At 33.6% G+C, this 22,219-nt stretch overlaps 1 protein-coding gene across 7 annotated transcripts in view; it reads left to right on the forward strand.

The window, feature by feature from the left end:
* The window catches only part of UBR3 (ubiquitin protein ligase E3 component n-recognin 3), a 225,737-nt gene that overhangs the window by 93,535 nt on the left and 109,983 nt on the right, over nt 1–22,219 (forward strand). For 4 of the 7 annotated variants that reach the window (XM_038584782.1, XM_038584784.1, XM_038584783.1 and 1 more), the window contains exons 19-24: nt 2,346–2,442; nt 12,200–12,341; nt 16,278–16,382; nt 17,411–17,584; nt 17,768–17,800; nt 19,405–19,865. In XM_038584782.1, coding sequence (XP_038440710.1) covers nt 2,346–2,442; nt 12,200–12,341; nt 16,278–16,382; nt 17,411–17,584; nt 17,768–17,800; nt 19,405–19,865 — 1,012 coding nt within the window. The remainder of the gene's footprint in view (nt 1–2,345; nt 2,443–12,199; nt 12,342–16,277; nt 16,383–17,410; nt 17,585–17,767; nt 17,801–19,404; nt 19,866–22,219) is intronic. The other 3 variants (XM_038584785.1, XM_038584786.1, XM_038584788.1) reach the window with 1 other exon arrangement.

Consider the following 22,219-nt stretch of genomic DNA (forward strand, 5'->3'; position numbering starts at 1 on the left):
TGATATGCTTGATAAGAGCCAGAGTAGGTGAAGTCTTCATTCAGTCTTGTCTTTATCACTTCCAGGTGTTCACTAATCTAAGTTAAAATTTTGAAGGAAGTAGCACTTACATGCTTCTTGACTTCTTTAGCATGCATTGTGTAACTGAAAAAACTGATGCCCACATTGAAGTTGTAAATAACATATACTGTGTTTGGCAAAACAGCAGAATAAACCTGATCATGTGGAATTTTTTTCGAGGAGTCCGCAAAGGTGAATTCATAGTCTCTGGTTGCAGTGTGTATTCCATTAAAGGAAAAGCACAGTGTTTATTGTAGAGAATACTTTGTATCTAAAGTTTAGTTGAATTTTTGAAGTGGAGCAGCATTCTAGTATAGTACAGCGCTTAGTAAGGTGTAGTGTGAGGATTACCTCTGTCATACTCACTTGTGGTCCTTATTAAAATCACTGGGTCCTATGCCTCAGCCCCTGCTGCTCTCATCAGGACCTCTGGGGATGAATTCTGGAAATCTGTTTTTTTTTTTTTAACAAGCTCTGTAAGATGATTGTTACGCACAGTAATGTTTGAGACACTGAGATGGAGCACTGGGCTTTTGAAGATTAGAGTCAAGAAATTAGTTTTCAAAAAAAAAAAAAAGAAATTAGTTTTCATATTCAAATACAGTATTGAATTATGTTAGCTAGTATTGAGAAAAGCAGTTTCTTAATTTTGGATTTTACTTTTATTTGTAAAATGAAAGAGTTGGAGTAGATGAGAGTTTTTAAAGCTTTTTAAAAGTGGTTGAAATAAGACTTTAGTTTTGAGAAACTAAATCTTAAGTAAATCTGTTATATAACACCAATAAAAACACATTTGCTCTTGTTAGAGTCAATGTGGGTGGTGGACATCACATTTCTCACCTTTTTTTTCATCTTCTTGCTCCTGAAGTGGCCCCAGTTAAACTTCCGTGGAAAACCACAGAACACTAAAGTCTGCTAACCTGGTTAATTGCTGAAGTTTTCTTCTATTGTTATGGTTTTATAATTCTGATAAAAGTATTGGCATTTTAATTGTACAAGTTAATAGATTTAAAAGTGAAGGACAAGAAATGATAATAGAAATAATAACAAAGGTCTTTTTCTTTGATAAGGCCTATCTTAAGTATCTTGTGTCATACTTATAATCGATAATTTAAGATGAATGAATAGTCTGTTACATGAAAATAGGGACAATTGTTAATTGTTTCTTATGCCAGGAAGTTGAAATTACAGTAGATGTATAGGAGGCTTAAAGTTTCTTGTTTTCTGATGTTAAGAATTTTGCTAGAATGAGTAAGGAAAAACAATCTAGGAAAGATACACTTTTTTTTTTTTTTTTAAGATTTTATTTCTTTATTCATGTGAGGCACGGAGAGAGAGAGGCAGAGACACAGGAAGAGGGAGAAGCAGGCTCCATGCAGGGAGCCCAATGTGGGGCTGGATCCTGGGACTCCAGGATCACTCCCTGAGCCAAAGGCAGGCGCTTAACCACTGAGCCACCCAGGCGTCCCAATTACACTCTTAAAGCAATAGTTTCTAAAATTATTATTCTTAGGCCATGTTGTAGATTTTTGCCACATCTAAATAGTATCTCTATTATTATATCATAGTCTGTTGTGTTTCCTTAAATGGATTTACTTTTTTAAACTTCACCTCATGCTAAGCATGATTATTAGTGAGATCATGGGTTTTATATGCAATGTATAATTTCTTAATACATGTTAAACATGATTATATAATTATTAAAATAAAAATCTTTATATACTTAAAATCATCTTTGTACCACCAGTTGTACACATACTACACATGGGATAATGGTTCCTAATTGTGAAGTTGGTAAGGTGATCAGTGATCAATTTTAGCAAAAGAACAGAAAATCTTTTATAAGCCAAAAATATTACAAAGTAAGACTCTTGAAAATCATAGCTCATTAAGTTTTTAATATAGCTTTCATATTTTTATCTTTGAATATTTTCAAAGTTGTTAATGCATTGCGTTTCTTATATTCTATTGGCACTTTACAAAAAAAGATGAACTAAACTTTTATGGTGAAGTCTTATCACATTATAATGCTTTTTTTTTTTCATTGTTAATAGTTTTTGCTCACTAGTTCTTACTGAATTTAAAAGAACATTCATCATGATGAAGTTACGATTTTTGACTTAGAAAAGTAGTCATAATATCAAGCTTATTAAAGCAAACATGTAATCATCAAATCAAACTATCCCATCTATGAATTTAAAATATACTAAATGTAATTAGTCATTAAATATTGACTTTATTCCTAAGGTGTCAGTGTTTTGTTTCTACTTTCTTTTGAATAATAGCTGAAGTCTGGGATCAGGAGTTTGACCCTGTCATGGTCATTCTTCGAACAGTTTACCGTAGAGATGTGCAGTCTGCAATGGACAGATATACAGCATTGTAAGTCTGTTATATTAGTATAATGATGTTTTGTCTTTATGTCGAAAAATTTCAGTTATAACACAAATGTGATAAGCTATCATTAAAGTATACTCTTAGTCTTTAGGGCAGAAAATAATATTTTGAAATTTTAAAAAATCTGCCATATATATTTGTTCTCAATATCCTTGATCCAGAATCTGATAAATTTTATAAAATGTCAGAAATAGACATAAATAAAAAAATACAAACTTATTTGGTTGCTATTGACCAGTGAAATGCCAAACCTAGTTTTTATGTTGTTCTGCTTTTAAACCAGTAGAGGAGGCACAAGTTAAGAGAATAAAATTGTTATCAGAGATGATGGGTACCTAAAAAAGTGTGGTAATGTTGCTGTGTTTTTCACAACTGGGAAAATAGCTGAAGCAAATTGAATTTTACTTGTAAATATTTAACAAAATGGTTTAAAATGTTGATGATTGCAGAAAAAAGTTTTGAAGAATATCTTTTCAATGAAGAATTCATTTTTCTTTGCTGTTACAGACTATCTTTTAAATATTGTATTGCTGAATATCATATAATATCTTTTATCTGCTTTTCTAAAGCATGTGTTAAATATTTTATTTTATTTTATTTATTTTTATGTTAAATATTTTAAAACAAGTTTTAAATGATACTGATGTCTTAGCTCTTTTTTCCCCCCCGATGTCTTAGATCTTAAGAAAATATTTGTCTATCAAAGTATAAATATAAATATTGGGTATAACTGAAACTTTTTATTTGCCAAGACATTGCAGTAATACGTTGAATTTATGATCTATCACAGAAATATTTGAAATAGTTTGTAGTGTAGAATTTTAGCATACTTCTCCTTCACCTAAAAAACGAAAACAAAAAACAAAGCCTAGTTCAGCCATCAGTATCTCTACCTTTCTCTAAAACCCTTGGAGAGATAGTTTGAAGTTCTTCGTACTGTACTTTTTTTTTTTTTTTTAAGATTTTATTGTTTTATTTATTAGAAAGAAAGAACATGCATGAGCAGGGAAGAGGGGCAGAGGGAAAGAGAAACAGACTCCCCTGAGGGAGCCCGACCTGGGGCTCTGTTGCAGGACTCCAGGATCAAGACCTGGGCTGAAGGTGGCACTAAACCACTAAGCCACTGAGGCTGCCCATGATCCTTTTCTATCTGCAAGAAAACAACAAAAAATCCTTTTGAAGAATTATGGTGAAAAATGATTGGATAAATTAACAGTTGTTTCTTCAAAATCTAGCTAGGCACTTCGTTAGGTAATTAGTAATTGCTAAATTAATGAAAAGTAAGTTTCTTTAAATTTTTATGCTGAGTGTTTAAGTGAAAATAAGCTATTTCCTGTATGTAATGTTTAGATGTTTAGAATCTTAGGATCGTGTTGTCAGAAAAGGCCTTCAAAATATACTATCCAGGTTCCATTGAAGTATCTCTTAGGGCCAGAGGGTGTTAGGCAACAGCAAGAGAAGACGGAGGTGGCCTGTACTGCTTTCCTCACTCCCAAGTACCCTTTAGTAGGCAGTTCAACTTTTAAAAGGAAAACAAAAACAAGACTACAACAATAAGGAACAAAACAATAGTTGGAAGATTATATTCAATATTATATTTTATATATGAAGACATTGTGACCCAGAGAAGTTTAGTGAAAATGTTTGTTAATGGTAGTGTTGAAACTTTTGTTTAGGCCATTTCCAACATGCAGATGTGATTTTTATATGGTGACTGTTTTAAATTCTGCTGGAAAGTAAGTTTTTTCAACTATAATTTTGATATTTCTATTGCTTCCTGTCTCCCATCTTGAAGGTTAACGACTGCTGGCCCATGTTTGAAAAGTATGGTGTATGAGTTTATGTACATTTTTGTCTCAAATTAGTCAATATTTATTTAAGTGTTGGTTTGAATCACTGAAAAATTTTTGCTCTCATGTAGCTTTTCCTTTGCATTATCCTACTAATGCTTTTGAAAAGAGCAGTCAGAATGATGTATCATTTGCTACCTTGAACAAATATATAAACTTTATTTTGGAATACTTCATTACTCTAGGTGCTGCATATTTAGGGGCTAGTGCTTAAAGCAAACAAACAAAATAGGCACTAAAAATGCTTATTTATGCTAGTAGGATAGTTGAAATATTTTATCATAAGCTGTTGGGGTTTTGAAAAATATGCTTATATAGAAATACTACAGTATTATGCAGAAACCAATTTGTTTTCTTATTTATTTTTTAAAAGATTTAATTTATTTATTCATGAGAGACACAGAAAGAGAAGCAGAGACATAGGCAGAGGGAGAAGCAGGCTACTCACAGGGAGCCTGATGTGGAACTTGATCCCAGACCTCGGGATCACTCCCTGAGCCACCCAGGCGTCCGATCAATTTATTTTTTTATTTTTATTTATTTTTATTTTTTTAAAGATTTATTTATTCATAAGAGAGAGATAGAGAGAGAGAGAGAGAGAGGAGAGGAGAGGATGGGGGGAGAGATTCTTTTAGCAGAGAGAGGCAGAGACACAGGCAGAGGGAGAAGCAGGTTCCATGCAGGGAGCCTGATGTGAGACTTGATCCCGGGACTCCAGGATTACTCCCGGGCCAGGGCGCTAAACCGCTGAGCCACCCAGGGATCCCCTATGTTTGTATGTATGTATGTATGTATGTATGTATGTATGTATGTATGTATATATGTATGTATGTATTTATTTAAAAGAATTTTTTTATTGGAGTTCAATTTGCCAACATTTAGCATAACACCCAGGGCTCATCCCGCCCCGTGTCCCCCTCGGTGCCCATCACCCAGTCACCCCAACCCCCTGCCCACCTCCCCTTCCACTACCCCCTTGTTCATTTCCCAGAGTTAGGTGTCTCTCATGTTTTGTCACCCTCACTGATATTTTCACTCATTTTCTCTCCTTCCCCTATTTTTTTTTTTTTTTAAGATTTTATTTATGATAGAGAGAGGCAGAGACACAGGCAGAGGGAGAGGCAGGCTTCACGCTGGGAGCCCGACTGGGGACTTGATCCCGGGGCTCCAGGATCGCTCCCTGGGCCAAAGGCAGGCGCCAAACCACTGAGCCACCCAGGAATCCCCCTTCCCCTGTGTTTTTATTTTTATTTTATTTTTATTTATTATTTATTATTATATATATATATATTTTTTTAGATTTTATTTATTCATGAGAGACACAGGGAGAGGGAGAAGCAGGCTCCATGCAGAGAGCCCCAAGTGGGACTCGATCCTGGGTGTCCAGGATCACGCCCTGGGTGGAAGGCGGCACTAAGCTGCTGAGCCACCCGGGCTGCCCCTCCCCTATGTTTTTAAACAGAAACTTAGTTTTATGGTATTCTTGAATCATAGATGCAATTCATTTCTCTGGAATCTTAATGGTAATTTTTTAATTTTTTAAGAAGGATTTTTAATTAAAAAGCATATTTATTTTAATTTAGGGAGAGGGAGTCTGTGCACATGTGCTTGTGAATGAGGAGTGGGGAGGGGGAGAGAGAGAGAGGGAGAGAATCTTAAGTAGGCTTCACACCTAGTGAGGAGCCCAATGCAGGCCTTGATCTCACAACCCTGAGATCACAACCTGAACCGGAACCAAGATTTGGATGCTTAGCTAATGGAGCCACCCAGGTGCCAGATAATTTTTTTTTTTTTTTATTTTTAAGATTCTCCCCCTCCCTTACAAATATATTTCCTGTAAATTAAGTTTTTGGTTTTTTGTTTGTTTTGCTTGTTCTCTGGCTTCCATGTTAGAGGCATTTTTTTTTTTTTTTGGTTTGTTTTATTTTGTTTTGATATTTTGGCTATTCTCAATATTTTGTGGGTTTTTTTTTTTAAGATTTTTATTTATTTATTTGAGAGAGCACAAGCAGGGGGAGCAGCAGAGGGAGGAGAAGCAGACTCTTTGCTGAGTAGGGAGCCCAGTGCGGGGCTTGATTCTAGGACTCTGGGATCATGACCTGAGCGGAAGGCAGATACTTCGATAAGCTTCTTTCTGTCATGAGCTATAATGCTGTTGACTTGAGTTCCGTGGTAATGAATCAATAGAATGGTACATCCAGAAAGAGGTAGAGGAAATTCACTGATCTATGCATGAGGTCATTCCAAAAAGTACTGAAGTAGCAATTGTAGTGTGTGATGAAGCTATGGAAAGGTTAAAAGCTAAATTTGTGGACTTTTGAGATGATGACTGATAAAAAATGTAGTGTATAGCGTAAAGAAATTCCTGTCACATTTAGCAAGGGTCAGGAAAATGTTAAACTTTTTTCCACTAGTGCTGGCTGGCTTGCATGTTTCAAAAAATAATATAATGTGAAAATTTTTAAATTTTCAGGCAAGGCAGGTTCTATAGATCCTGAGGGAGAAGAATTTTAAAAATACTTGCTAAGAGTTATACAGAAAAGGGTCATGTGAAAGAGCAGGTTTTCATTGTTGATAGGACTGTCTTGATTTACAAGGACATTGGCAAATATAATGCAAATGGAATTTTGATTAACAAAATGACCCAGACTTGCAGGAACCTAATCTTGTATTTCTCCTAGGAGCAATAATTTTGTTTGTGGTGACTTTATAGAACATAACTACTTGAATAAAGGCAGTTGACTGTATCAGGTATCTGTATATATAGATCTGTTTCTCTTCTGTTCATTCTGTAAATTAATCCCATACTATCACAAATATTGTTGTTTCTCTCTCACCTTTCTTCACATCCTCTTTTCTTCCTTCTTCTCCTCTCTCTTCTTTCTTCTATTTATAATATTTATTCTTGGCTCTTTGCCTAGAATTTTATGATGACCATGTCAAACTTAATGATGAAACATGTTGGATTTTGATTGAAATTGTGCTGATTGAAATTAATTAACAGCATCTAGATTAATTCAGTAGAAATGCCATCTTTTAAAAAAATATTTTTGTTTATTCATTTGACAGAGAGCACAAGTAAGGGGAGTGGCAGGCAGAGAGAGAGGGAGAAGCCAGGCTCGGTCCCAGGACCCTGGGATCACAACCCAAGCTAAAGCCAGATGCCTAACCAACTGAGCCAACCAGACTCCCTGAAATGCCATCTTTTTAAGTTTTTATTTTAATTCCAGTTAACATACAATGTTATATTAGTTTCAGGTGTACCATATAGTGATTCAGCAATGCCATACATCACCAGGTCCTCATCACAACAAATGCACTCCTTAGTCCCTATGACTCATTTAACCCATGTCCTTCCACCAGTTACCAGAGGGGATGGGTTAAATGAGTAATAGACCTGAAAAGCATTCTTGTCTCGTTTCTAACACCTTTCAAATGTGTCACCAATAGATAAAATGTTTACTTTAGTGGTTTTGTATCAGATTGAGGAAGATTTTTTTTAGTGCAGCCCTACTAGGAATTTTTATTATGATTGAGTTTTTAATTTTATCAAATGCTTTTCTTGCATCTGTGTAGATGATGGTTTGCAATCCAGATATCTTTGCATTATTGGGGAAACCCAATCTTGTGATAATGTACTTTTAAAAAATAATTGCTTGTTATGGTTTACTCATTAAAAAATTTTTCCCCATTATACTCAGAGGAATATAGTCTTAGAAATTTTTTGTATCATGTTGTCTTTATATTGGTAACAATGTATATTAGCATCATGGAATTATTTATGTATCTTTTACCTTTTTGCTATTTTCTAAAATGTATCTCAGGAGATTAAGATTATTTGTTTTTGAAATTTTTTTAAGCAGCTTTATTTAGATATAATTCACCTACAATACAATTCACCCATTTAAAGTGGACAATTTAGTAGGTAGTTTTTAGTATATTCACAGAATTGTGCTATCACTATAATAATTTCTTTTTTTAAAGATTTTATTTATTCATGAGAGACACAGAGAGAGAGAGACAGAGACAGAGACAGAGAGAGACAGAAATACAGGCAGAGGAAGAAGCAGGCTCCATGCAGGGAGCGTGATGTGGGACTCAGGCCTGGCTCTCAAGGGTCAGGCCCTAGGCTGAAGGTGGCGCCAAACAACTGAGCCACCCAGGCTGCCCCACTATAATAATTTCAAAAAATTTTCCTTACTCTAAATAAAGAAACCCCATATTCATTTTCAATTAATTATGCATTTTCCCCAGCCCTCCAGTCATAGACAACTATTAATCTGCTTTCCGTTTCTATGGATTTACCTATTTTGGACATTTCATATACATAGAATCAAATGCGTTCTTTTGTGACTAGCTTCTTTTACTTAGCATAATGCTTTCAAGGTTCATCTACATTCTAGCATGTATCAGAAGCATTTTTTTTTTTTTTATTGCCAAACAGTACTCCTATAGTGAGGATATCCCACTTTTATTTATCCATTCATCAGTTAATGGATACTTGGGTTCTTTTCCCTTTGGGGTTATTTTGAATAATGTTACTATGACCATCTGTGCATAAATTTTTGTATGATTATATTTCATTTCTCTTGAGTATATGCCTGTGAGTGGAAATGCTAGGTCATATGGTAACTCTATGTTTAATTGTTAAAGGAGCTACCAGATTGTTTACCAAGGCAGCTTCAGCTTTATACATTCCTGTGAGCAGTGTATGAGGGTTCCAGTTTCTTCTTCTTCTTACTAACACTTATAATCTGTCTTTTTGATTACAGCCATCCTTGTGGGTATGAACTGGTATCTCATTGTAGTTTTGATTTGCATTTCCCTGATGGCTAATGATGTTGAGCATATTTTCATGTATTTATTAGCCGTTTGTGCATCATCTTTGGAGAACTACCGAGATTTTTTGCCCATTTTTTTAAAAAAATTTATTTATTCATAGAGACAGAGAGAGAGAGAGAGAGAGAGAGAGAGAGGCAGAGACACAGGCAGAGGGAGAAGCAGGCACCATACGGAGAACTTGACGTGGGACTCGATTGGGGTCTCCAGGATCACGCCCTGGGCTACAGGCGGCGCTAAACCGCTGCGCCACCAGGGCTGCCCTTTTTGCCCATTTTTAATTGGATTAACTTTTTGTTACTGAATTTAAAGAGCTCTATATATTATGAATACTAACATCAGGAATAGGATTCATAAATATTTTTGCTATCCTGTCATATGTGGGTTGTCTTTTCACTTTTTGAGTATCTCTTGATGCACAAAAGTTAACTTTAATGAAGTTCAATTTATCTAGTTTTTTCTTTTGTTGCTTGTGCTTCTGGTATCGTATCTATTGCTTAATCCAGGGTTACAAAGACTTAAGCCTATGTTTTCTTCTAAGAGTTTTATAGTTTTAGCTCTTATATTTCAGTTTTTGATACATTTTCAGGTAATTTTTACAGGTGATGTAAGGTGGTGGTCCAACTTCATTCTTATTTATGTGGATATTTCTTGAAGATTTGATAAAACTTTCCTATTTAACTACCTGGGCCTCATGTAATTTTCTTTATTTCTTTATTTCTTTATCTATCTATCTATCCATCTATTTATTTATTTATTCATTCATTCATTCATTTATTTATGTGAGAGGAGTGTTATTTATTTATTTTATTTTTTTAGGAGTGTAATTTAAAACTAACTCACTTTTTAAAAAGCTTATAGCCTTACTTGGGATTTTTATTTCTTTTTGAGAAGGACAGTCAAGTTTTATTTTTCTAGGAAATATTTTATTTTGTCTCAAGTATATAATAATAAAAAATTATCTTTGCCTTTTTATTCCTATTATTTGTTTGCTGTTTCTTATTCTTGATTAGTTTTCTCAGAGGACAGCCAGTTTTACTATTTTTTTTTTTTAAGAATAAACCTTGATTTTGTTGTTTCTTTTCTCCCTTGTTTTCTATTTTGTACCTTTTTCTTCTTTATTATTATCTTCTTTCAATTTAATTTGGATTTTCTCCCTTAGACACTTAGTTGTTTTTTTTTTTTTTTTAAGATTTTATTTATTTATTCGTGATAGAGACACAGAGAGAGGCAGAGACACAGGCAGAGGGAGAAGCAGGCTCCATGCAGGGAGCCTGACGTGGGACTTGATCCCGGGTCTCCAGGATCACGCCCTGGGCCAAAGGCAGGCGCTAAACCGCTGAGCCACCAGGGATCCCGACACTCGGTTTTTGACTTTTTACAAAAACACATGCATTTAATACTGGGGTTTTCCTAAGTACTGTTTTAGTTGTATTCCACAAGTTTTTCTATATAGTTTAGGCTCTAAATTTAAATTTCTATTATGATTATAATTCTGTGTGAGTTTCTAAGAACATCATGTTATAAAATGTCTACATGTCTGAAGTTTTGCATTATCATTTAGTGGATTTCTAGTTTTATTTACTTTGTGACAAGTGGTCAAGGCCCATATATCCATTTTTGGGGTATTTTTTGAAATTTACTTTCAATCTTAGTATTTTTAAAATTTTCATAAATATTCTAAGTGCGTTTAAAATTATATGTATTTTCTAATTATGGGATGTTCTTTATTTGTCTTTTGGCTCAAGCTTATTAATTATGTTGTTAAAAATCTTCAAAATCCAGGGGCTTCTGTGTAGTTCAGTCAGTGAAGTGTCTGACTCTTGATTTTGGCTCTGGTCATGGTCTCAGGATTGTGGAATTGAGCCCTGTGTTGGGCCCCATGCTCAATGGGGAGTCTGCTTGAGATTCTCTTTCCCTCTGTCCACCCCCTCATACACATTCTGTCTTTCTCTAAAATAAATAAATCTTTAAGAAATCATCAAAGTCTTTAGCAATTTTTTTTCCTTGGGCTTTCTGTTAGAAATGTGTTAATATCTTCTGTTATGATTGTGAATTTGTCAGTTTCTCTGTGTAATTCTCTCAAATTTTACCTTTTGTGTTTTGAGTCTGCTGTTACTTGTACATAAGTTCATTATCATTATCTTCCTGGGGAGCCTGTTGTTCTTGCACCACAGAAGAGACAGATAAGCTTTCTTATTTTTCCTTGTGAATTATCCTTTCATTGAGGGTGAAGCTCTTCAAAGGTGTCAGCTTTATGTGAGATCTCATTCCATCTCTAAGCCTTGTGTGAGCCTCTTACTTTGAGATCTACTTGTTCAAGGACTTTAAAACCATTGGTAAACCCATGTTAGTGCTTGTTGTTAATTCCTTGTTCTTTTTCTGGTAACTGGGGAACTTCACTTTCTGTTTTGTGAGTTCAAATATGCATTCAGAGGATTACATTTTATGTTTTGTCCAGCTCTCTAAGCCATTGGTAGGTGGGAGAATTTTTAGGTTATCTATTTTTTTTTCAATTATTGCAACTGGAAATTTCTTTGTTTAGTAGTTTACATTGTATTCTTTGTTTCTTTCCTTTTATTAACATTTCCTATTCATATAGTTTTTTCTAGTTTTCAGCTTAGGTTTCCCTACTTGTTTTTATCTAATACAAAAAGAAATAATAATGTTTATTGTGAAAGCATAGATATGTGTTTGGCATTTTTGAGCAATTTGATTAAAAATGGTACTGCGTAGAAAAATATGAGAAAATTATGTACAAATCGCTGTTATTTTTAAAAGATTTTATTTATTTGTTTATTTATTTATTTGAGAGAATGAGCAAGAAAGAAAATGCAAGCAGGGAGAGGAGCAGGGTGGAGAGGGAGAAGCAGACTCCCTTCCAAGCAGGGAGCCCAACGTGGGGCTCAATCCCTGGACTCTAGGATCATGACCTGAGCTGAAGGCAGATGCTTAACCAACTGAGCCAAACAGGCACCCCTATAAATCACTACTTAAACCACAGTTTAATCTTGAGTCTATCATCTAATTTTAGTTTTGCTTTATTTTTACAGTTTAAAACAGAGTGGAAAATTCCCTGGAAATCCCTGGCCTCCCTATAAGAAAAGGACGCCACTCCATCCCAGCTATAAAGGTCTTATGAGACTTTTGCACTGTAAAACTTTACACATTGTGCTATTCACTCTGCTTTACAAGGTACAGTAGTAATTTGAATAGAAAGACTGAGATTAGAATTTATTTCCATTTTTCCAATAAAAATGTTAACATAATATTTATGTAAAAGTACTACTTATAAAGCAAAGTGTATTTATTCTTTTTTTTTGTATTTATATATTCTAAGTTGAAAATGGAGTAGCTATACCATTCTTTGTGGGAAACTATTCATCTTATCCAGTTTCAGATAGAAATATCTATGGTTCTTATAGAATAAAAAGTGAAATACTGTAAAACTAGGAGAAATGAAATGAACAATAGGGACCAAACAGCCACCAGAATCCATTAAAAAGACAAAACTAAGCCATGAGGGCCAGTGACCTTGTGTTTCAGATTATTTTCTTTGTTTTTTCTCTCTGATCAGAAATGTGACATGGAGGGATTTGAATGGCTTTCTATGTGGCAGTCTTAAGAATTTGCTTTAGTAAATACCTCAGAAACTTTCTGAAAAGATAGATGCTTTTATTTTTTTGCTACCTAGAATTTGTTTTATTCTTGGGTTTTCTTATCGTAGAGCTGATTTATTTATTTATTTATTTGACTAACATTAGCTGTGTACTCAGAAATTGCAATCATGATATTGTAGAGTATATGTAAATATATAACAGGCATATTTATTATCTAACTTGGGTAAGAAATTAAAGACAAAAAAACTATATAGTCGTATCATATAGATAAAATAACTATAGACATCAATAAAGTAAGTATAGACATGATAAATGTTACACAGAAAAGAAAAACTGTTTCTTATTCCTAATTACAATTAGAAAAATTAAAAGAAATTTTTAAAGAGCTTATTTATTATGCAGATTTCTAATACACAGAAAAGAAAAACTATAGCTTCTTATTCCTAATTAGAATTTGAAAAATTAAAAGAAAATTTTAAAGAGCATATTTAATTATGCAAATTTCTAATGACTATATACACATTTTTTTGATTACTTAAAAAAGATACATTGCATTTAGTTAGGTAGACATTTGGTTGTTTTCTTTAATGTTTGCTTTGTAATGAAATAATACTTTTAGATTTCTGTACCCCTCATTCTTTCAGCTTTACCCCATGACCACTTTTTCATCTTATTTATAAAAGTTATTCCTGTTAAGATTTTAGACATCTGCCTCAAATTGAATTATTTTCATTAATTTCTGAGATGATTATTCAGTAAAATGAATTAAAATATTCTTCATCAAAAAGGTAGAATTTTTTTGTTAAATAGATATTTGTATTTACAGACATTTTTTATTTTTTTAATTTTTTTAAATTTTTATTTATTTATGAGAGAGAGAGAGAGAGAGAGAGAGAGGCAGAGACACAGGCAGAGGGAGAAGCAGGCTCCATGCACCGGGAGCCCGACGTGGGATTCGATCCCGGGTCTCCAGGATCGCGCCCTGGGCCAAAGGCAGGCGCTAAACCGCTGCGCCACCCAGGGATCCCTATTTTTTTAATTTTTTAAAGATTTTATTATTTTTATTTATTCATGAGAGACACAGAGCGAGAGAGAGAGAGAGGCAGAGACACAGGCAGAGGGAGAAGCAGGCTCCATGAAGGGAGCCCAATGTGGGACTCGATCCCGGGTCTCCAGGATCACACTCCGGGCTGCAGGCGGCGCTAAACCGCTGCGCCACCGGGGCTGCCATATTTACAGACATTTTTTGGATGCTTACATAAACAAGATTTTTGTTTTAAATACTACTTACATACTTTGTTTAATTCTAGCAAAAATCTTCATGAGTGAAAGCTTTCTTCTTACTTTCCAGACATAATTACTGAGTTTTAAAGGTTAAAAAACTAGTTCAGATGGTGAAGCTGAGTACTGTGGTAACAGTAATAAGTAATAGGTCAATAATTCATGATATAAAAAATTAAAGAAGCCTTACTGCAAATAATTTGTATTCTTTTCAGTTATATTTTTCAGTCATTTCATTTGCTTAGTGTAAAAATAGCGTATTATCAAAAATAGAAAAGCAGTGTTTTAGTTGTTATAAGATTATTATGAACAATTTTTAAAAATCTCAACTTTATAAATTCTTAACTCTAGTGATAGAAAAAACTTCTCTAATTGACATTGCATTGGCAAGTCAACTTTCTAAACATTAGTGTCAGGACAGCATCTCATCTCCCATGTTTAATGTTAAAAAACATTAATATAGAACATGTTAATAAAACTTAGAAAATCATTCTTAGTCAATTTTTTCCTTAGCTTTTAAGTTATTCATTTGAAACTGTAAGATGTACTGCCACAGAATTTCAAGCCAAAATTTGAGTTTAGTTAGTAATGTTTTATTTATCAAGAGGAGGCATAGTTGGGAGTCTGAAATCTGTTCTAGAATTGCTTATACTAGTGGGGTGTGTGGCCAAGCCTTAGTTTCCTTTCTGTAAAGTAGTGGATTAGAAAGGGTGAACCTCTATGGCCTCCCAGCCTTCAGTCACCTCCTCCTGCTGCATTCCTCCTACCATCTGCCTACTGTTTGTCGAACACCAATTGATAAATACTGTACTACATAAATTACAGATGTTAACTTGTGTAATCCTCACAATAATTCTGGTCTATTATTCCATTTTTTAAAAAAGATTTTATTTATTCATGAGAGCCACAGAGAGAGGCAGAGACATAGAGGCAGAGGAAGAAGCAGTCTCCCTGTGGGGAGCCTGGTGCAGCACTCAATTCCAGGATCCTGGGATCATACCCTGGGCCAAAGGCAGATGCTCAACCACTGAGCCACCCAGGTGCCCCTATTATTCCAGTTAAAGATGAGAAAACTGAGGCCAGAATCTGTTGTTCAAGGTCAAAAATCTAGGTATATACATAATTTGTATAAAATAGATTTTTAAAAGGTTTTTGGAGGTTTACTTTCCTCACAAAAGATGAACAGAAAAAGAAAAGCCTTCTTAGTAGTCAAAATAAACATTAGAAAGGCAGCTAACCGAAAGCGTTTATTCTTTAGTCAGAATAAATTAGCTCTTAGGTGACTAAGTCCTTTTTTAAGCCCACCCAGCCATTTGATTAGTTTCTATGAGGCCCATCCTACAGTGTCCTCTTTTGTACTCTTGACAGTCTCACCTGCAGCTGGCAAGGCCAGAACCTCATCCTTTTACCCCTTCCATCATTTGGTCAGATGGCTTCCTTATAATGAGGAGAACATGATGGTTGCCAGGCGATTTTTTTCTTATGGTGTTTTAGGTATCTTCCAGTTTTTGTTGTATCATATTGAATGAATGAATGATTGTTGTAGGCTAGTTCTGAAATCCTGCATAAGATGTGTAAAACTTGCAATGTGTAATCTACATAAGGTCAGATTCTCGACGTTTCCTCAGAGAAGCCTCTCTTTTAGTTGCATCCCTTTTTGCTTTCTCACCCATATAAACCATATACTAACACATACATTTACTCAACTGCACAAAATACTCAGGCCAAGAACTTTAATTTTAGAGACATTTTAAGAACATTAATATTCTATAAATATTTATTGAGCTTGCAGTTACATGCCAGGTGCTATGCTAAACACATTTGCATGAATTATCCTATTTAGTACACTTATTTATCTGGTATTTTTGTCAGGAAAAGAATATCAGCAAATGAGAATGCAAAATATTCTTGTTAAATTATTTTATTAGATACTAGCATATAATAATGAATTTAGTGGACTACTTAACATGGTACCTTTAGAAATCCATGAACCCAGTATTTCTAGATATTGCTTCTAATTCTGTGTGATCTTGGGAGGGAACGTTTTCTTTTGATTATAGTTTGTCCTTTCACCAAGATGTGGCTTTACTTATTTTTTGATCATGCTGTGTGTGTATATATATATACACATATATGGTTATGTTATTTTTCATCTATAACAACATGTCTTGGATACTTAAATATATTTATTGAAAAAAGTAATTATGAGGCATTTTTTCCCTCTTTAAAGATTTTGATGGATCATCAAAATCTGTCAGAACACGTACTCTGCATGGTTTTATATCTGATCGAATTAGGACTTGAAAATTCAACTGAAGAGGATTCAGATGAAGAGGTAAGTAAGTTTCTTATATTTTTAAATATTAAAGTTACAAAGTGCCTTAACAAAGGTAGTGTGTCATCTGTAAACGTATTTATAGATTCATTATATGCGTAAGATATTCTTAACTACTGGAAAAGACCCTTTTTGATCTTTAAATACGTATGTTTTAGAGGTTTCACTCTTATGATATTGAATTTGTGATTTGTAATTCATAGTGTACATATCTAAGAAAAATGGCTAATGCAGTTGGTGTTATGCTAAAAACATTGATTACTGATAAATAATTGTGTTAGGACTTATTATGTCTGGAAATCCTAGTAATTTTATCAGGGATTGTTTTTGAGTATCAGATTCTCTCTGGAAAGGTTTTAAGTTAATGAAGTAATATTGTAATATGGGAGAATTTTTAAAGTACTTGAAAATACAAGTTGTTAATATGTTATAGGACTTTAGAAGTATCTTTTCAATAAAAGCAGTTGTTACTACAGATTGATTATACAAGTTCCCCTTTCTCCAAAAAGACAAAATACAGCACAGCACAGTAACAGCAAAAAACAAAGTAAAAAGACTAGGCAATATGTTGTCTAAGTTGAATCAACATATATTCTTTCATAGATATTAAAAGATCATTAATATTTCTGACTAGGTCAGACTTTTGGTTGATTTTTTTCAGACTTCCTACAAATATAATGACTCATAATATAGTCAAGTTATCATTGATTGTATTATGTATTATGAGTTATTATGAATAGATGCTGAAAAATATTCTGTACTGTTAAGTATTTCTAGATTGAAAAATGTATTTTTTTCAGGATAAATTTAGTTGACTTCCGTTGAACTTACCCATATTAGTATTGAGAAATTTATTCTTATATTCGATGTTTGAATTTGGGTTTATTAGCACTTTATAATTTGAAGATGAGACTATAAAGGATTCAGAAATAAGACAAATGGTGGGTGATTATTTAGGTTAGCTACAACTCCTTTGTACATTAGACCTGACTTGGCAAGGTTTCATATTCATTATTTTCATGTTTTAGGTATCAGTATGTGGACCAGAACGTTGTCATGACAGTTGGTTTCCTGGCAGTAACTTAGTGTCAAACATGCGACACTTTATAAACTATGTTAGGGTGAGAGTTCCAGAGACTGCTCCCGAAGTAAAGAGAGACTCACCTGCAAGTACCAGCTCTGACAGCTTGAGTTCTTTACAAGTAAGTGTAGAAGAGAGAAAGATGAAAAGGAAAGTCTCCATGTCATGTTGGAATATATTGTTTAGATCATCCTGTGATACTAAAAAGCAAAATGTGGTTGTACGTAACTTTAAATTGTCTTTTGTTTCCTCTGTACATCTAAGCAACTTTTGCCTCACACATCTTTTTCCTTTAATCTGCCAGAATTCACGAAGGCCAAAAGTTCTTCAAAGAGAGGTAGATGTATTTGATATTTGCATTAACTAGCAATATGGCTTTAACTGGAAATCGGAAAACACTTTGAAGTATTTGTGTGTATATGTGTGTGTTTAATATGGTTAAATTTTTTAAAAAGCTTAATGTGTGTGTTTAATATAGTGATTTAGGCTTAATTTTTAAAGAAAATTCATATTGAAGTAATACTTAGTATTTAATAGTGGGTTTTTCTTAGGATTTTGGATGAATTATAAGCAACACATTTGGGTCTGTTTGCATTTAGCATTGTTACTAACATCTTAAAAGTGAATGTTTCCTAAATCAAAATAAATTTAATTGCTGGTAGCATGTCCATTTATAGATTTTTTTTTGCTTCCTATGGCAATTAACTTTGATAAAATAAGCCCACAAAATCTCAATATATTTATATTTGGATTTAGTTTGAAAACCAGCCTTTTCATTGCATGTAGCTTAATTAACTAATTTTTAAAGGCAGAAATGAAAAATCTTGAAATGACATGCCAAGTAACTAAACTTAAACATGTCTAATCCCTACAATCTATTTTTGTGAGTAGAGAGCACTGAATCAGACCTTTCTCCTAGTAGAGTCCATTTATAGGATCTTTCTTTGCCTTTAACAACATATTTTTGCTGTGAATACCATAAAGAATTTTGTTCAAATTGGAATTTTAATAAAAGGCAGATTTGCCTCTACTGGTGGTACAGAATACTTTGAAAATCAGTTTGGATGTTAAAAAGCAGCATAAACTATAATTTACCTCATAAAAGCTCAACTGATATTGGAGCACCCTTTCTATGCTTGCTTAAAAAATTAAATCTGTTAAACTGACTCGAATCTTAATTAAAAGATGATTTCTAAGAGCTCTGATGCAACTTGACTGCTTTGACAAAAGGCTATTTAGAAGATAAATTATTGAGGGAAATATTTTAAAAATCTGTTCAAATAAATTATAGTGATATTCAAACATGAAAAAGATCAGTTCGATTTTTTATCTTTATATTTCATTTTAGTGAAACTAAAGCAGACTAAGCATTTGTTAGAAGTAATTTTCAAACTTTGAATTTCTTTAAAAATGAAATTAATTAACAGTTCAGATTCGTTAATTTAGGAAAAAATTTATAATTTACTAGAAAATGTAGCAGTCTTGTAAAAGTAGAGAGAATTCTTTTTTTTAATAAAAGTATAGTTGGCACATGATGTTTCATTAGAAGAGTATAGTATTCTTGAGTGAAACATTTTTTTTTCCTGTAAACTGGTGAGGAACTTAGTGTATGATTCCTCTTTAATATTGGTATTAATAATAATAAAAAATATTGGTATTAATACTATTCAAGCTTTGTTTACTTTCTCTGGTAGATAGACCTAGGTGGGTGAGAAAAGAGGTGTTATCATGGATAACCACCTTTCTCCCCAGAGTTGTTTCCAGATTGAGACTAAATGTATTTAAGAGAAGTGAAGGGACAGATTTACTTAAAGGGCAAATCTATTGAATAAATCTTCAGATGACTTTGAACATTCCCTTTGGAAAATGTAGTATTAATATGTTTTTACACTTAATACTGAATAACTTCTCTTGATTTTTCTTTCTCTTTTTTAATGGTAGAATTCTGGTACAGCTCAAGTTTTCAGCTTAGTAGCAGAGCGTAGAAAGAAGTTTCAAGAGATCATCAATCGCAGTAGCAGTGAAGCTAATCAGGTGGTTCGTCCCAAAACTTCAAGTAAATGGTCTGCTCCTGGTTCAGCTCCACAATTAACTACGGCCATTTTGGAAATTAAAGAAAGCATATTGTCTTTGCTAATTAAACTTCATCATAAACTCTCAGGAAAACAGAACTCCTACTATCCTCCTTGGCTTGATGACATAGAAATTTTAATCCAACCAGAAATTCCTAAATATAATCATGGAGATGGTATAACTGCAGTAGAAAGAATTTTATTAAAAGCCGCACTGCAAAGCAGAATGAACAAACGCATCATTGAAGAGATATGTAGAAAAGTGACCCCTCCTGTACCACCAAAAAAAATCACTGCAGCAGAGAAGAAAACACTGGACAAAGAAGAAAGGTAATTTTTATTTTTCATGTTTTAAACATGTATGGTACAGTTGAAGATTTGATATATCCCCTTTTTGGCCATCTGTGGCTAATCACCAGAGTGTTTAACAGCTATAATCGTAGCTGATTAGTTTGTAAGATAAAAGGAGCCAAATACAGTCAGTGCTTGGGCATGTATTATGCTGGAGTTAGTTGAGGGTGAGAAGACAAGAGTTAGTGACCCCAACATTAAATTACTACCCTAAACTTGTAGACAGGCCCCTTTACAAAATTACTACTTTTGTTACTACTGTAGGTTATCTAATTCTGCTATTTTCAAAAATTATTGTCAGTTCAACTTTAAATGAGAATAGAAAATTAAAAAATATTTCTCAGAGTAAAAATTTGATTTAGTTCTTTTGATCTTTTCCAGTCATATGTTTTCAACGTGTGATTACTATTTATTAAACAAGTAATATTTTAAAGACATACTTATGGGGCAGCCTGGGTGGCTCAGTGGTTTAGTGCTGCCTTTGGTCCAGGGCATGATCCTGGAGACCTAGGATCGAGTCCCACATCGGGCTCCCTGCATGGAGCCTCCTTCTACCTCTGCCTGTGTCTCTACCTCTCTCTCTCTCTCTCTCTCTCTGTTTCTCATGAATAAATAAATAAAATCTTTAATCTGTCTCTAGTTTTTGGAACTTTAAGTTTATTTTGTTGTTAAATCATAAAGTGCTTTTAAAAATTTTAAACTGAAAAAATTTTATTTAAGTGAACTCTTAACCCTCAATGTGGGACTCAAATTCATCACCTTGAGATCAAGAGTTGCATGGTCTACTGACGTAATCATCCAGACACCACTGTTAAATCATATTTGTGAATTAAAAAAAAAAAATCTTCGTTTCTGTTTACCAAGATAGGGGAGGATGGGGAGAGGATACTGGAGGACCAAGATAAGAGAGGCTTAGGCTTAGCAATAAAGTTGATATGCCCAGTTTTGTACATTACTGAGTTTAAAGAGGACATTTGGCTGGAGATGGGCTTGAGACTTAGGGGAGAGTTCTGAGTTAGAGCTATAGATGTGGGTATACAGGTAGTAAAGGCTTACATATGGAAGACTGTGTACAATAAGAATTGAGAATACTTAATATAGAACTTTTATAGAATAAGAAAAACATTAAAGGAAATGATTGAGGAAGTCACCTATAAAGGTAACTGAAAAGTGATGGCTAGAGTGGAAGAGGAAGAACACTGTAGAAAGCAGTCAAGAGGGTTTAGAAAGGAAGAAATATAGTGAGATTATGCTACACAAGTTCAGATAAGGTTGGCAGTTCTCTTTGATTCAGTAGTTAGAAGGCCAACTTTTGGTAACTAACTGTACCAGGAGCAATTTAAATCACATATATAGTTGTACTTCATTTATGATGTAATTAAATTTGTTATAGTATATAAAAAAGCCTTTAGTATATTAGGAATGTAGGAGAAGGGTGCCTGGGTGACTCAATTGGTTGAGTGTCTGCCTTCAGCTCACATCATAATTCCAGGGTCCTGGGATCGAGCCCTGCATCAGTGACTCCTTGCTCCTCAGAGAGTCTGCTTCTCCCTCTCCTTTTGCCTCTCCCCAAACTTCTGCATTCTCTTCTCAAATAAATAAATAAATCTTAGGGAAAAAAAGAATGTAGGAGAGTTTTATTTCTTACAGTACTTCATAAATAGTTGTTATAAATAACATATCATTTATGTGACAGTTCATTAATTTTGAATTAGTAATTTCCTAAGATTTAATAGATCTATTGATAAAATTAGAAGGCTGAAAACTGGGTAAAATTTTAATTTTTGTTAACCTCTTAAATTGGTGATATTTTCTTGGTTATGGAATAATGTCTTTTTTTAAAGAAGATAAACTTTTAGTGAATCAAAGTTTATTTTATTTGGTTATTTTGGTTTGTTTTGTAATCATTACTCATACTAAATGTGATACTGGAGTAGTTCAGATGCTATTTTTATAGAGGCCCTAATGCTGTTGTAATAAATAATACTCTGAAAAAATTTAAAGGTACCCCCCCTTTTGGGCTTTGTTTCCTTTGAGTGGTGATAATGATACTGACAAGGCCTTGAAGCTAATTCTGTAACAGAAAACTAAGGATTAAGATGAATTTATTTGAATTTCACTATGCTTCTCACAGTATCTTTTCTCAATTTATTTTGGATTTTGGATTAAGTTTCATAAAAGAGGCCAAAGAATTTATAAACATTTATTGGTGATCCATTCCCAATTACCTTATCTCTGGAAAAATTTGGCATTACTTTTATAACAGTAACTCCATAGAAAACAAGATACAAATAGGAAACCTTTAGATGGTTTAACAATACGAGACATGGGAT

The sequence above is a fragment of the Canis lupus genome, chromosome 36 (genome assembly GCF_011100685.1).
Source record: "Canis lupus familiaris isolate Mischka breed German Shepherd chromosome 36, alternate assembly UU_Cfam_GSD_1.0, whole genome shotgun sequence".
Lineage (NCBI taxonomy): Eukaryota > Metazoa > Chordata > Mammalia > Carnivora > Canidae > Canis > Canis lupus.